General features: G+C 47.1%; 1 protein-coding gene across 1 annotated transcript; it reads right to left on the reverse strand.

Moving 5' to 3' along the window:
* Positions 1-1,271: 1,271 nt before the first annotated feature.
* On the reverse strand, positions 1,272-11,315 carry fbxl22 (F-box and leucine-rich repeat protein 22). The gene is made up of 2 exons (XM_063070252.1): positions 10,721-11,315; positions 1,272-3,920 (listed from the first exon to the last, which is right to left on the reverse strand). Exons 1-2 carry the CDS (start codon positions 11,152-11,154, stop codon positions 3,578-3,580), a joined length of 777 nt encoding a protein of 258 aa, XP_062926322.1. The 5' UTR covers positions 11,155-11,315; the 3' UTR covers positions 1,272-3,577.
* Positions 11,316-15,402: the final 4,087 nt, after the last annotated feature.

Here is a 15,402-nt window from a genome sequence, read left to right on the forward strand (position 1 = left end):
CTCCCTCACCGAACAACACAACACCCCCTCCCCTCGCCAACCCCCACTCACCGAACACCACAACACCCCCTTCCCCTCACCGAACACCACAACCCCTGACCAAACACCACAACACCCCCCCACCGAACACCACAAACCCCCCTCACCGAACACCACAAACCCCCCTCACCGAACACCACAACACCCCCCTCCCCCACCGAACACCACAACACCCCCCCACCGAACACCACAACACTCCCTCACCGAACACCACAACACCTCCCTTCACCGAACACCACAACACCCCCTCACTGAACACCACAACCCCCCCCACCGAACACCACAACCCCCCCACCGAACACCGAACACCACAACACCCCCCACCGAACACCACAACCCTCCCTCACCGAACACCACAACCCCCCCACCGAACACCACAACACCCACTTCCCCCACCGAACACCACAACACCCCCCTCACTGAACACCACAACCCACTTTGACCGAACACCACAATCCCTCCTCACCGAACACCACAACCCCCCTTTCACTGAACAACACAACCCTCCCCCACCGTACACCACCACAACCCCTGACCAAATACCACACCCCCTCCCCCACCGAACACCACAACACCCCCCCTCACCGAACACCACAACACCCCCCTTCCCTCACCGAACACCACAACCCCCCCCACCGAACACCACAACACCCCCCTCCCCTCACCGAACACCACAACCCTCCCCTACCGAACACAACACCCCCTCACTGAACACCACAACCCCCCCTCACCGAACACCACAACCCACTCTGACCGAACACCACAACCCCTCCTCACTGAACACCACAACCCCCCCTCACTGAACAACACAACCCTCCCCCACCGTACACCACCACAACCCCTGACCAAATACCACAACCCCCCTCACCGAACACTATAACCCCTCCCCTCACCGAACTCTGCAACCCCCCCTCACTGAACACTACAACACTTCCTCACCGAACACCATAACGCCCCCTCACCGAACACCACAACACCCCCTCACCAAACACTACTACCCCCCTCACCGAACACTACAACCCCTCCCCTCACCGAACACTACAAAACCTCCTCACAGAACACCACAACCCCCATCACTGAACAACACAGCCCTCCCCCACCGAACACCACCACACCCCCCTCCCCACCAAACACCACCACACCCCCCTCACTGAACACCACACCCCCCTCCCCCACCGAACACCACAACCCCTCCCTCACCGAACACAACATCTCCACTTCCCTCACCGAACACCACACCCCCTCCTCTCCCCTGACTGAACACCATTCTAAAGGGGTGGATACATGTGGACTCCACCCTGGCACTGGAGACTGCCAGGTCCTGGAAAATCAATTGTGCTGACTGGGTCAAGCCAGTCAGTCAGGCCGAGCTCTGGGTTGGGGTTGTTCCAGGACCCTGATTAATATCTGCACCAAGGGTGGAAAAGAAAGATCATGGAAGAATATGGGGGTTCCCCTCTGAGTCTGATCCATCAAACATGCGCCCTCACCCCCAGATAAACCAGGTCCTGTTGACACCCAGGGAAGGGTTTCAACTTCCAGGAATGAGAGAAGACAGAGGCTGCCAGTGCGAGACCTTCGCCAGGAATCCAAAATGACATTCAGAAGGATGGAACTCACTGCGAGAGGAAGCAGCTGAGACAAATTGTCAAAATGCTCAGGTGTCTACAGAAGAAATGGAAAATGAATTTAGGTGAATAAGACAAATTTGAGAGATTCTGGAGAAGCCTCCACATCAACGTTGATCCGAATGAGCTGTTCCTTTGTCACGTTCTATGCAAGAGGCTCCAGGATCATTTCCCCGCAGTGGACAGGGCAGACAGGTTGGCATCTTATCTGCAAGTTATAGTTGGTTCAGGCTGCGCTGAGGGACAGGTTCCTGCAGCTCCACCGAAATCAGAGACAAGAGTGAAATCTCAGAGCTAAGCAACTGTTAGCAATTCTTTTCTGAAATACAGACTTGGGTTGGTGAGCGAGTTGTTCTCGCAGTCAGTCTTTGCACGATTGACGTACGATAACTTGGACTCATGACTTCTGAATCTAGCTTGTCATGACCTTGTTCACCTGCACTGCACCTTCTCTATCGACGTTGCACTCTATTCTACATTTTACCTTCTTTAACCTGACTGTACTCACTGTGTCATGGTTTCATCTGTATGCACAGTATACAAGACAAGGTTTTCACTGTGACAGTAACAAACCAATTCCAATTCAAAGTTAGGAACATCCCAAAAATAAGATACTGGGAGCTGAAATTTCGGATTGGCTGGCTTTCCGGCAATCTCCCATCTGAAATTATAAATTGAACTAACACACAACAAGCTTGCTGGTGAACGCAGCAGGCCAGGCAGCATCTCTAGGAAGAGGTACAGTCGACGTTTCAGGCCGAGACCCTTCGTCAGGACTAACTGAAGGAACAGTTAGTAAGAGATTTGAAAGTGTGAGGGGGAGGGGGAGATCCAAAATGATAGGAGAAGACAGGAGGGGGAGGGATAGAGCCGAGAGCTGGACAGGTGATTGGCAAAAGGGATACGAGAGGATCATGGGACAGGAGGCCCAGGGAGAAGGAAAAGGGGGAGGGGGGAAAAGCCCAGAGGATGGGCAAGGGGTATAGTCAGAAGGACAGAGGGAGAAAAAGGAGAGAGAGAAAGAATGTGTGTATATAAATAAATTACGGATGGGGTACAAGGGGGAGGTGGGGCATTAGCGGAAGTTAGAGAAGTCAGTGTTCATGCCATCAGGTTGGAGGCTACCCAGACGGAATATAAGGTGTTGTTCCTCCAACCTGAGTGTGGCTTCATCTTTACAGTAGAGGAGGCTGTGGATAGACATACCAGAATGGGAATGGGACGTGGAATTAAAATGTGTGGCCACTGGGAGATCCTGCTTTCTCCGGCGGACAGAGCGTAGGTGTTCAGCAAAGCGGTCTCCCAGTCTGTGTCGGGTCTCGCCAGTATATAGAAGGCCACATCGGGAGCACCGGACGCAGTATATCGCCCCAGTCGACTCACAGGTGAAGTGTCGCCTCACCTGGAAGGACTGTCTGGGGCCCTGAATGGTGGTAAGGGAGGAAGTGTAAGGGCATGTGTAGCATTTGTTCCGCTTACACGGGTAAGTGCCAGGAGGGAGATCAGTGGGGAGGGATGGTGGGGACGAATGGACAAGGGAGTTGCGTGTTTCTCAAATTGGCTCTGGCCCTAGTACCTCCGGGTGGCTCATTGTGGGAACATCTGGCTGAAGTGGAGGTCCGGATGCAATTGTCGTCAGAGCCTTTGAATCACACATCAAATCCGCACCAGATGTGAGTGCCTTAGATAGAAGGTATCGAGAGCAGGGACCTCTTGGGCCACACACAGCCCCCCTGAGACTGGAGGAAGCATGAGATGGACCCACAGCAACTCTTCAACTTCACCCCCATTCCTCACAGTGAGGCTGTGCCTGTGGTCTTCTGTCTGTTCTTGTAAAGATCTGGCTGTAGTCACGGACTCACAACATGGGCAGTGCCCGCCTCCCAGTAGTCCGTGGTGCTCAGCCACTGTTACCAGAGCAATTGCTTCTTCATCCCTTTCCCAAGGCTGTGGCGTGAATCGGGCAGATCGGGAATCATCGTGGCACTGTGCTCTGCATGGAGGGACAGGGAAGGGCAGGCCCCTCGGATCACGTCAAGCCCCTCCTGTGTGATATTCCTGCAGAAGTCCACATGCAGCATCTTCACGTTGGTCCCGTAGGTGGCCACTGCCTCCAGGGTTTTATCAGTCAGACGCGCACAGTTCTCCAGTTTCAAAGTATTTAGTTTGGGACATTTCTCCAGGATTTGGGTGATGCAGCCGTCGTTAAGGTGTCCACATCCTGAAAGGGTTAACGATAGCAAGTTTGGACATCTGAAAAAAAAGCACAGTGATTACAAAGACTGTGGCAGCAGATTTATCAGCTCAGCCCCAGATCCTATCCCCATACAGCAGCTCAAGGAACAGGGACTGTGACCAGAATGAGTCTGCTTCTTCAATCTCACTGTAAATGCAGCAACAACAGCAGCTCCCAGCACTATACTCTCCGGAAACAAATTCGTCTGCAAAATATTGAAAAGGAATTTCCTACGGCAGGAAAGGGCTCTTGCACACGAACCTATAGCAAAAATCTGACAGGCTAATGCGTAATCCTGAGTACCACGGCAGGGGTTTACCTGTGTAAGTGCCATTGTATGCTGATGGGGGTGCAGAGTATACCTCATGGAGGGGCAGTAGAAATTATTCACAGCTGGTTAAAACATGCCCTTTACTTATCCAGCCATCAAGACTGTTCAAAACATAAAATGATCAAACATTTGAAGAAATTCAAAAGCTATTAAATTGGGAACAAAATACTTAAGACAAATAAAACATTTAACCCAATTAATTAAAATAATACATTACTGTTAGGGGTAAGTTTTTTTTAACGCAGAGTGTGGTGAGTGTGTGGAATGGGCTGCTGGCAACGGTGGTGGAAGCGGATACAATAGGGTCTTTTAAGAGACTCCTGGATAGGCATATGGAGTTTAGGAAAATAGAGGGCTGTGGGAACCTTAGGTAATTTCTAAATTAAGTACATGTTTGGCACAGCATTGTGGGCCGAAGGGCCTGTATTGTGCTGTAGATTTTCTATGTTTCTATGTTACGCCCCTCACAGTAGTTCCTTTTGATTCAGACAAGTCACTGGGGTTTGGTCACAACTTCACAGTCGTGCCTGGAATCCTTGCAGAGCGCAGCCAGGACATAGCTGTCAAAAAAACAGCCGGCAAATGCAGGACTTGCCCATTGTCCTGAACTCACTGGCAGGGGTAGGGCAACTGCTGCCAGTGCCACACAATATTGTGCCCGTTAGGCGAGGCTGTACCTGCTCTCTGTGATGGGTGAGAAAGATCCCACGAGCAAAGAACTCTCCCTGTGTCCGGGACAATGAACCCAATAAACACTGACAGATTCACTGGTTTGTCTGAGGGAATCTGCCTGCTGTGCTCCTCTCGTAATCCCAGTGACTCCGCTTTAAAACTATCCATTGGCATCATCTCACTGGGGCATTAATAGTGCCCTGAACATAATCAATTATTCTACACAGAGGTTAAAATCAACAAAAGAATGGTGGGCAGTGAAGTTTGTGACTGGTAGCTACCAGTAGACACAATCACCCGTTCTGTGTGCTCAGTGTGTGGGATTGAGCCTCCCACAACTGAAATATTGGTCAATGAAGGGGACTTTCTCAAAGGAAGAGGGAAGCAGTGAGAGTCTTGAGGAGGAATCCCAAAATTCAGGACACAGATGACACTCACTGCCTGATGTAGAGAATTTTGAGGGTTAGCCAAAATTCCTGAATTCAGTGTTGTGACCCAAGGCCTGTAACATGCTTAAATGGAGTGCAAACTGCAGTGGGTCAAAGGTACATTGAGAGCTGTTCGAACAAGTTACAGGGTAAGCATGGTAGTGGAGTGGAGAATTAAGCTCCAGGTCACCCATTAGGAGTTCTGCAAGGCCGTCATCCAGTCTACGTGAAGGAATGGAGCTCTTTGCTGTGGAGGATATCAAAGGAGGAGGTGAGGGCAGGGGTGGTGGGCTAGAAAATGGGTGAGACCATAAGATATAGGAGCAGAATTAGGCCATTTGGCCCATTGAGTCTGTTTCGTCATTTCATCATAGCTAATCCAATTTTCCTCTCAGCTCCCATCTCCCGCCTTCTCCCCATATCCCTTCATGCCTTGACCAGTTAAGAACCTTCCAACCTCTGCCTTAACTATACATAAAGACTTGGCCTCCACAACTGCCTGTGGCAAAGAATTCCGCAGATTCACCACTCACTATCTCTGGCTAAAGAAATTCCTCCTCATCTCCGTTATAAAAGGATGCCTCTCTATTCTGAGGCTCTGTCATCTGGTCTTAGGCTGTCCAGCCATAGGAAACATCCATTCCACATCCACTCTATCAAGGCCTTTCACCATTCAGTAGATTTCAATGAGGTCACCACTCATTCTTCTGAATTCTATTGAATACAGACCCAGAGTCATCAATATGACAAACCATTCAATCCTGAAATCATTTTCATGAATCTCCTTTGAACCCTCTCCAGTTTCAGCATATCTTTTCTAAGATAAGGGACCCAAAAATACTCACAATACTCCAAGTGAGTCCCCACCAGTGCTTTATAAAGTTTCAACATTACATCCTTGATTTTATATTCTAGTCCACTTGAAATGAATGCTATCATTGCATTTGCCTTCTTCACCAAAGACTCAACCTGCAAATTAACCTTTATGGATTCTGCACAAGGTCTCTCAAGTCCCTTTGCACCTCAGTTTTTTGTATTTTCTCTCCACTTAGAAAATAGTCAACCCTTTCATTTTTTCTGCCAAAATGCATGACCATACACTTCCGGACACTGTATTCCATCTGCCATTTCTTTGCCCATTCTCCTAATCTGTCTAAGTCCTTCTGTAACCTCTCTTGTTCCTCAAAACTACCTGCCCCTCCACATGCCCCCCTTCATATTGTCTACGAACTTTGCGACAAAGCCATCAATTCCATCATCCAAATCATTGACATATAACACAAAAAGAATTGGTCCCAACATAGACCCTTGTGGAATACCACTAGTCACTGGCTGCCAGTCAGAAAAGGCTCCCTTTATTCCCATTTTTTGCCTCTTGCTAATCAGCCACTGCTTTATCAATGCTAGAATCTTTCCTGTAATACCATGGGCTCGTAGCTTGTTAAGCAATCTCATGTGTGGCACCTTGTCAAAGGCCTTCTGAAAATCCAAGTACATAACATCAACCAATCTCCCTTGTCTATACTGCTTGTTACTCTTTCAAAGAATTCCAACAGATTTATCAGGCAAGATTTTGCCTTGAGCAAACCATGCTGGCTACGGCCTATTTTTATCATGTGCCTCCAAGTACCCTGAGACATCCTTAACAATTGACACCAACATCTTCCCAACCACTGAGGTCAGACTAACTGGCCTATAGTTTCCTTTCTTCTGCTTCCCCCCTTCTTGAAGAGTGGACTGACATTTGCAATTTGATTCCAGTGAAAATGAATTCCAGTGATTCTTGAAAGATTGTTACTAATGCCTCCATGATCTCTTCAGCCACCTCTTTTAGAACTCTGAGGAGTACACGATCTACTCCAGGTGACTTATCTACCTTCAGATCTTTCTGTTTCCTAAGAATCTTCTGTCTAGTTATGGTAACTTCACCCATTGGCATCTGGAGCTTCCACCATATTGCTAGTGTCTTCCACAGTGAAGACTGATGCAAAATACTTATTCAGTCCTTCCGCCATTTTGTTGTCCCCCATTACTACCTTTCCAGCATCGTTTTCCAGCGATATCCACTTCACCTCTCTTTTACACTTTGTATGAAAGATGAATGTGTTCTCAAAAGGGACAAATGGTCTCTGAGTCAAGAAGGTTCATGAACTCCTCCTGTCTGTAGGTGACCATGAAAGGGGCAACAGGGAGGTGAGGGAAAGGAAAGGCGAGGAAGAGAGTGCAGTGGAGAAGCCAAGAGTTATCCGCGCATTTTCTGGGTGATCCGGAAACCAGTGAGAGGTATTGGAATCACAAGCAAGGGAGAATCTATGGATGCTGGAATTCCAAACAAGAGACACAAAATGCTGGAGGAACTCCCCAGGCCAGGCAGCATCTATTAGAAAAAGTACAGTCGACGTTTTGGGTCGAGACCTTTTGGCAGGACTGGAAGGAAAGTAGGAAGTGATGGTGTTTTATCAGATCGATAGGTCCTGCAACATCCACTTGTCATTCTGTTCATTATAGAGAATGTACGTAACAGGCTCACAGTCCGCATTGAACAAACCCTGATCCCGGCCTCCGCACACAGTGCATAAGGAATGTTTGTACAATGCCGTTGTTAACCTTCTGGTCCAGGGGAATTCCGAAGCAACTGCCATTTGCTCCCCCTACACTGACCTCCTTCCCGTTCCCCCCTCCAAACTTAGTGTCCATCATTCCTCAGTATTCAGTGTCTAGTGTAGGCTTGTGACCAAACAGCTAATAGTAATGGTGATAGTCAAGCTAGGAGTGGGATTCAAATATCTCAGGAGAGGGGGTCTCCTGTCTTTACCAAGTAGCCCTGGACTTCTTTTTTTCCCTTTACACACCCATCCAGCTCCCTTCTGAATGGCACTCATTCCCATCACTACCTCCCCTAACAGTTACATTCCACACCCACCTACTCCCTGCATTTAACAAATCCTCATGTTCAGTTCATTTGTTTTGTGCCAGGTTCTTGGTACCTTTGGCAATGGGAGCAGTGTCTCTCCATCTCTTCTTCTGTACCATGCGTGATTTTAGATACCTCTGTCGGATTCCCACCCAACTTGTTTCTGTTTGTCCACTTAAATGAAGTTCTGCATCTTTAGAGTAATTTTGGAAAATCTTCTCAAAAAGAGCTTTCAGTTTTCCTGAAGAATGTTTTCCGGAACTGGACACAGTTTTCCAGCCGTGGCTGGACCAGTGTTTGATAAAGCCTTGCTCGTGTAGGCTATGCTTTTATTTATAAAGTCCAGGATTGTTTACACATTGTAGCCACCTGCTCAATCTACCCCATCACATTCAGCAAACCATGAACACAATCCAGGCCTTTCTGTTCTTGTACCTGATTTAGAATTTACCTTTCATTATTCCAAGTAAAATGTAACACTTCACATTTCTCAGCATTAAATTTCATGTCTCCCTTATATCAACAATCTGTAAAGTTCATTTGCTCCCTTACATCAAAAAGTCTCCATCTCCATCAGGACTGCTCACAGTTCACAATGCCAAGTTTTGTATCATCTGCAGATTTCAAAGTTGTACCCTGCATACCCAAGTCTGTTATTAGAGAAACAAGTTATTCAAGGCGATTCCCTCTAGTCTACAAACAAACCTACGTGCTACAACTCTGCTGCCCTGTTACTGAACCCCACCCTCCCAAGTGACTATTCCATAGGCTTCAGATTAGATGGCAAGCCTATCCAACTCCCTTTCTGTTTCTTCCTTTGTGCTTTTGATCTGCCTTGGTCCTTTCACCTGCTCCAGCCCCCTATCACCAGTTGCTTTCCCCCACCCACTCCTTCTGTCCCTCACTCGCACACTGCCCCCTCCCCTCTGGGTCCTTGTTCCCTTCTGGCCGTCATCCCTTCCTGGATTTTACTCTTCACATTTCATAATCTGCAGCCCTTTGTTGTCTCCACTGATCCTCCCAACCTCTATCGCTGTTCCTACTCTTTACTCCATCTACCAATCAACCCCTCTTCGCCTTTATGTACCATTCACACGTCATTTGCTGCCCCATTCCCCTCCCCAAGACAATCTCACTTCATTCTTTCAATCCAGATGCAGGATCTTGACCAGAAATGTCGAGTCTGTTTCTCTTCGCGGGCACTGCCTAACTCACTCAGTTCCTCCAGTAACACTTTTTATGCTCAAAATTCCCACATCAGTGATCTGAGGGATCAGAAGTGGAGAGAGTGAGCAGTTTCAAGTTCCTGGGTCTCAAGATCTCTGAGGACCTAACCTGGTCCCAACATATCGATGCAGTTATAAGGAAAGCAAGACAGCGGCTATACTTCATTAGGAGTTTGAGATTTGGTATGTCAACAAATATAGTCAAAAACTTCTATAGTTGTACTGTGGTGAGCATTCTGAGAGTGTCGTAAATTTAGTCGGCTCCATCTTGGGTACTAGCCTACAAACTACCCAGGACATCTTCAAGGAGCTGTGTGTCAGAAAGGCAGCGTCCATCATTAAGGACCCCCACCACCTAGGGCATGCCCTTTCCTCACTGTTACCATCAGGTAGGAGGTACAGAAGCCTGAAGGCGCACACTCAGTGAATCAGGAACAGCTTCTTCCCCTCTGCCATCCGATTATAAATAGACATTGAACCCATGAGCACTACCTCACTTTTTCAATATATATTATTTCTTTTTTTGCATGATTTTTAATCTCCAATATACATATACTGTAATTGATGGATTGATTTATTTTTTCTTCTATATATGTATTGTATTGAACTGCGGCTGCTAAGTTAACAAATTTCACGCCACATGCCAGTGATGTTATATAAACCTGATTCTGATTCCGATCCTAATCCTAATCCGTAGTCACTTGAGCCTTCTCTCTCTACTGGAGGTGGAGTGACAAAGTTAACAAGTGTTTAATCAACATCACCTCCATCATTGGTCTCAGTTCGGCACAGGTCTCTTTTCAACTTAGTGACATGATTTACTTGCGACAATTCCACCCTTGTCTACTCTAAGCAATCCACACTTGTCCAAGTTAAACACTTGTTAAATTTGTCACTGATTATTGATTCTAGAACCCCCTACACCACTACGGGCAAACGGAGTGGCTGTAATTACTGTGTTTATCCCAGTGTCCTTTAATGAACAAGGGTGTGACACTGGCTGCTTTCCAGTCCTCAGGCACCACCCCTGCATCTACAGTTAACTTGAGGGTAGGTGTCAGTTTCTCTCTGGCTGCCAACTTCTTTGCCTCATTGAGAGCTCTGATTTGAAGCCTTCAGTTCAATACAAACTTGAATTTGCTACAGTCTTAAACAAATTCTTTAATTCATCTTCTAAAACTAAGTAAATAAGCAGCTTTGCACAGACAGACACTGCTCAGAGCAAGTTTCCCATCTTCCCACCAACCTGTTGCTTACTTCAGCCAAGAAGCTGTTGACCAGAGTACAGTGGCGACTGCAGATGTCCCTCTGGAAGCTGCTTTTCGCCCAGTCCTCAATGTTACAGACCTTCACCCGGCTGGAGTGCCAGCAGATAGACAGGGAGCGCAACGCAGAGCTCAGCAGGAAGTTGTCCTTCGTTAGCTCTGATGGCGAAGAGAAAGACAGCAGGGACCACAGAGCAGGGTCGTGGAAGACTTCCCGCAGCACTTGGCAAGTACTGGACATACTTTTCCTGTTCTCCTTATCCAGAAAGGAGAAAATGTGAAGCAGGCATTCACGGTTTAAGTCTGTCAGCCGCATTGGGAACAGGCATTCACATCCACACTCCACCAAGAGGAATGCAAAGCTGTGTCTGGGAAATCTGCCCCATCCAGTCTGCCTAAGCTCTTTCATGCACATATATGGATTAGGAATGTGGCCCTTTCTGAGGGTGACAACTGCTGTTTAAATTTAGAAGCCTGCACCTCTCCTGGAGTCCAACAACATCTCAGTTCAGTGATGTTAGTTCCTGTAATGAACAACAAGTACTCAGAATGTTAGCAGAATGTTGAAACCTTTGATTTATACCTCACCTCAACTATCCAAAGCATTCGTTTATTCCGGACCATTTGAAATACACATTCCATATTCCAGCAGAACTTCATTTGCATCTGGAAGTTAACTCCTAACAACAAGGTCAGCCGACAGAGCTGCAAAACACCAGTTTAACCTCGCAGCCGAGCTCTCAGCGTGAGTTCTGCAGCAACTCACGGGACGGTGCTACCCTGGAACCCACGCCTGTGCAAGTGCAAGAGGTTTCACACGCTCACGGGGACAGCGTTAGTAGAGGAGGCACTTTAAGAGTGCAGAGTCAGTGCTGAACAGGCACCATGTGGGCCAAAGGTCAATGTTAGTAAAAAGCGTGTGCCAGGCAGCCCACAAAGCCAGCTAGTGGGCGAGGCACTTCACGGGTACGGTGCCAGTGAGTGGAGAGGTAGCGTGGATAGAAGCAGCACTAGGGAGGCAGGGTCTCAACAATAAAACCCTGCCTTGCACTTCAGCAGTGATGAAGACTGAGAGACGTTTGAGTCAATACTGGCGTGTTTAGATTTCCTAAAAGCAAATAGTCAGTTCTGCACACACTTGGGGAACCTCAGACTGGTTTTAGCTTCTCAGAGATGGTTCATGGTGGGAGGAATCCATTAGGTCTCAAAAGGCCAGTCCAGGTTCATTGTTCTCTTTATATAACCAGGCAAGACAAGGGCATGACTTTAGCATGACTTCCAAAGATTTGATTTGAACTCTGATACATTAGTCTCTATTCCATTCTCATCCATCCATACAAAGTTGTAAAGTTTTTAATTCACTTTCAGGGACAGGGTTATTTCTCTTGAGGAGATGGTGGTGAGGCCTGCTTTGAACCAGCCCCGCCCTCCCCGTGAAGGTCCCTCCGTGGAGCTGTTGGGGTCGGAGATCCAGAATGCAGACTAACAAGATATTCCTGTGACCCTGAGGGGAACCTGCAGCTGGTGGTGTTCCCTAACCCTCGCTGCTCCTTGTCCTTCTCAGTGGCCAGGGTGACGGGTTTGGGAGGTGCCGTCAGAGCCGTCAGGGAAGTTACCTACGGCACACGAGGAGCTCTTCTTCCGCTTTGCATTCGATGTCATCGTGGCAGCGGAGAGGGGCAACGGCGCACAGGTTGGTATAAGAGCGGGAAGGGGTCGGATTAACTGCAGTAGGATTAATAATACTAATAATTTATTGATAAAGCACTTTTCAAACAGACAATGTAGTTCAAAGTGCTTTACAATGTGATAAAGTGCAAACATGACGATAAAAGACGTTAGTTGAAAGCAAGGTTAAGTAAATAGGTTTTGAGTTGGCATTTAAAAGATTCAACCAGGTTCGCATCCTTTTATGATTTCAGGAGAGTAGTTCAAAAAAGCTGACCTGCCAATTATCCTTTGAGGGAGATGGTTTAAATTTAAGAGACTGGCGGGAAAAGACCTGAGAGCTTGAGCAGGGTTATAAAACAAAAACGATTCTGTGATGTCTCTTGGTCCTAGACCATTGGGAACTTTAAAAACAAGAAACATAGAAAGCCTACAGCACAATACAGGCCCTTCGGCCCACAAAGCTGTGCCGAACATGTCCGTACCTGAGAAATTGCCTAGGGCCACCCATAGCCCTCTATTTTTCTGAGCTCCATATACCTGTCCAGAAGTCTCTTAAAAGATTCTATCGTATAGGCCTCCACCACCATCGCCAGCAGCCCATTCCACACACTCACCACTCTCCGCGTAAGAAAACTTCCTCCTGATGTCTCCTCTGTACCTACTTCCAAGCACCTTAAAGCTGTGCCCTGTCATCCTAGCCATTTCAGCCCTGGGAAAAAGCCTCTGACTATCCACATGATCAATGCCTCTCATCATCTTATACACCTCTATCAGATCACCTCTCATCCTCCTTCGCTCCAAGGAAAAAAGGCTGAGTTCACTCAACCTATTCTCAAAAGGCATGCTCCCCAATCCAGGCAACTCCTTGTAAATCTCCTCTGCACCCTTTCTATGGTTTCCTCATCCTTCCTATAGTGAAGCAAACAGAACTGAGCACAGTACTCCATTTGGGGTCTGACCAGGATCTTGTATAGCTGCAACATTATCTGTCAGCTCCTAAACTCAATCTCACAAAGAACTGAGCACAGTACTCCATTTGGGGTCTGACCAGGATCTTGTATAGCTGCAACATTATCTGTCAGCTCCTAAACTCAATCTCACAATTGATGAAGGCCAATGCATCGTACGTTTTCTTAACCACAGAGTCAACCTGTGCAGCAGCTTTGAGTGTCCTATGGACTCGGACCCCAAGATCCCTGTGATCCTCCACACTGCCAAGAGTCTTACCATTAATGCTATATTCTGTCAACATATTTGACCTACCAAAATGAACCACCTCACACTTACCTGGGTTGAACTCCATCTGCCACTTCTCAGCCCATTTTTGCATCTTATCAATGTCCCACTGTAACCTCTGACAGCCCTCCACACCATCCATAACACCCCCAACATTTGTGTCATCAGCAAACTTACTAACCCATCCCTCCACTTCTTCATCCATGTCATTTATAAACATCACGAAGAGTAGGGGTCCCAGAACAGATCCGTGAGGCACACCACTGGTGACCAACCTCCATGCAGAATAGGACCTGTCTACAACCACTCTTTGCCTTCTGTGGTCAATCCAGTTCTGGATCCACAAAGCAATGCCCCTTGGATCCCATGCCTCCTTACTTTCTCAATAAGCCTTGCATGGGGTACCTTATCAAATGCCTTGCTAAAATCCATGTACACTACATCTATGGCTCTACCTTCATCAATGTGTTTAGTCACATCCTCAAAAAATTCAATCAGGCTCGTAAGGCATGACCTGCCTTTCACAAAGCCATGCTGACTATTGCTAATGATATTATGCCTCTCCAAATGTATATAAATCCTGCCTCTCAGGATCTTCTCCATCAACTTACTAACCACTGAAGTAAGACTCACTGGCCTGTAATTTCCTACGCTATCCCTACTCCCTTTCTTGAATAATGGAACAACATCCGCAACCTTCCAATCCTCCAGAACCTCTCCCATCCCCATTGATGATGCGAGGATTATCACCAGAGGCTCAGCAATCTCCTCCCTCACCTCCCACAGTAGCCTGGGGTACATCTCGTTGGGTCCCTTGACATCAAATTTGATGCTTTCCAAAACTCCTGCACATCCTCTTCTTTAATATCTACATGCTCAAGCTTTTCAGTCTGCTGTAAGTCATCCCTACAATCACCAAGATCCCTTTCCGTAGTGAATACTGAAGCAAAGCTATCTCCTCTGGATCTATACACACTTTTCCACTGTCACACTTGATTGGTCCTGTTCTCTCACGTCTTATCCTTTTGCTCTTCACATACTTGTAGAATGCCTTGGGGTTTTCCTTAATCCTGTCTGCCAAGACCTTCTTATGGCCCCTTCTGGTTCTCATAATTTCTTTCTTGAACTCCTTCCTGCTAGCCTTATAATCCTCTAGCTCTCAATCATTACCTACCTTTTTGAACCTTTTGTAAGCTCTCCTTTTCTTCTTCACTAGATTTACAACAGTCTTTGTACACCATGGTTCCTGTACCCTACCATCCTTTCCCTGTCTCATTGGAACGTACCTATGCAGAACCCCATTCAAATATCCCCTGAACATTTGCCACATTTCTTCCGTACATTACCCTGAGAACATCTGTTTCCAATTTATGCTTCCAAGTTTCTGCCTGATAGCCTCATGTTTCCCCTTATTCCAATTAAATGGTTTCCTAAATTGTCTGTTCCTGTCCCTCTCCAACGCTATGGTAAAGGAGAAAGAATTGTGATCACTATCTCCAAAATGCTCTCCCACTGAGAGATCTGACACCTAACCAGGTTCATTTCCCAATACTAGATCAAGTACAGCCTCTCCTCTTGTGGGCTTATCTACATACTGTGACAAGAAACCTTCTTGAACACATGTAACAAACTCCATCCCATCTAAACCGCTCGCTCTAAGGAGATGCCAATAGATACTTGGGAAATTAAAATCTCCCACCACGATAACCCGGTTATTATTATACCTTTCCAGAATCTGTCTCCCTATCTGCTCCTC

Source organism: Mobula hypostoma, chromosome 18 (genome assembly GCF_963921235.1).
Source record: "Mobula hypostoma chromosome 18, sMobHyp1.1, whole genome shotgun sequence".
In the NCBI taxonomy this organism is placed as follows: Eukaryota; Metazoa; Chordata; class Chondrichthyes; order Myliobatiformes; family Myliobatidae; genus Mobula; species Mobula hypostoma.

Excerpts from the sequence above, each read along its gene's own strand:
- fbxl22 (XM_063070252.1), bottom strand. The coding sequence starts at position 11,154 with ATGTGCATGAAAGAGCTTAGGCAGACTGGATGGGGCAGATTTCCCAGA. Across the intron at positions 3,921-10,720 it reads TTGGCTGAAGTAAGCAACAG|ATGTCCAAACTTGCTATCGT; the intron begins GTTGGTGGGAAG and ends CTTTTTTTTCAG.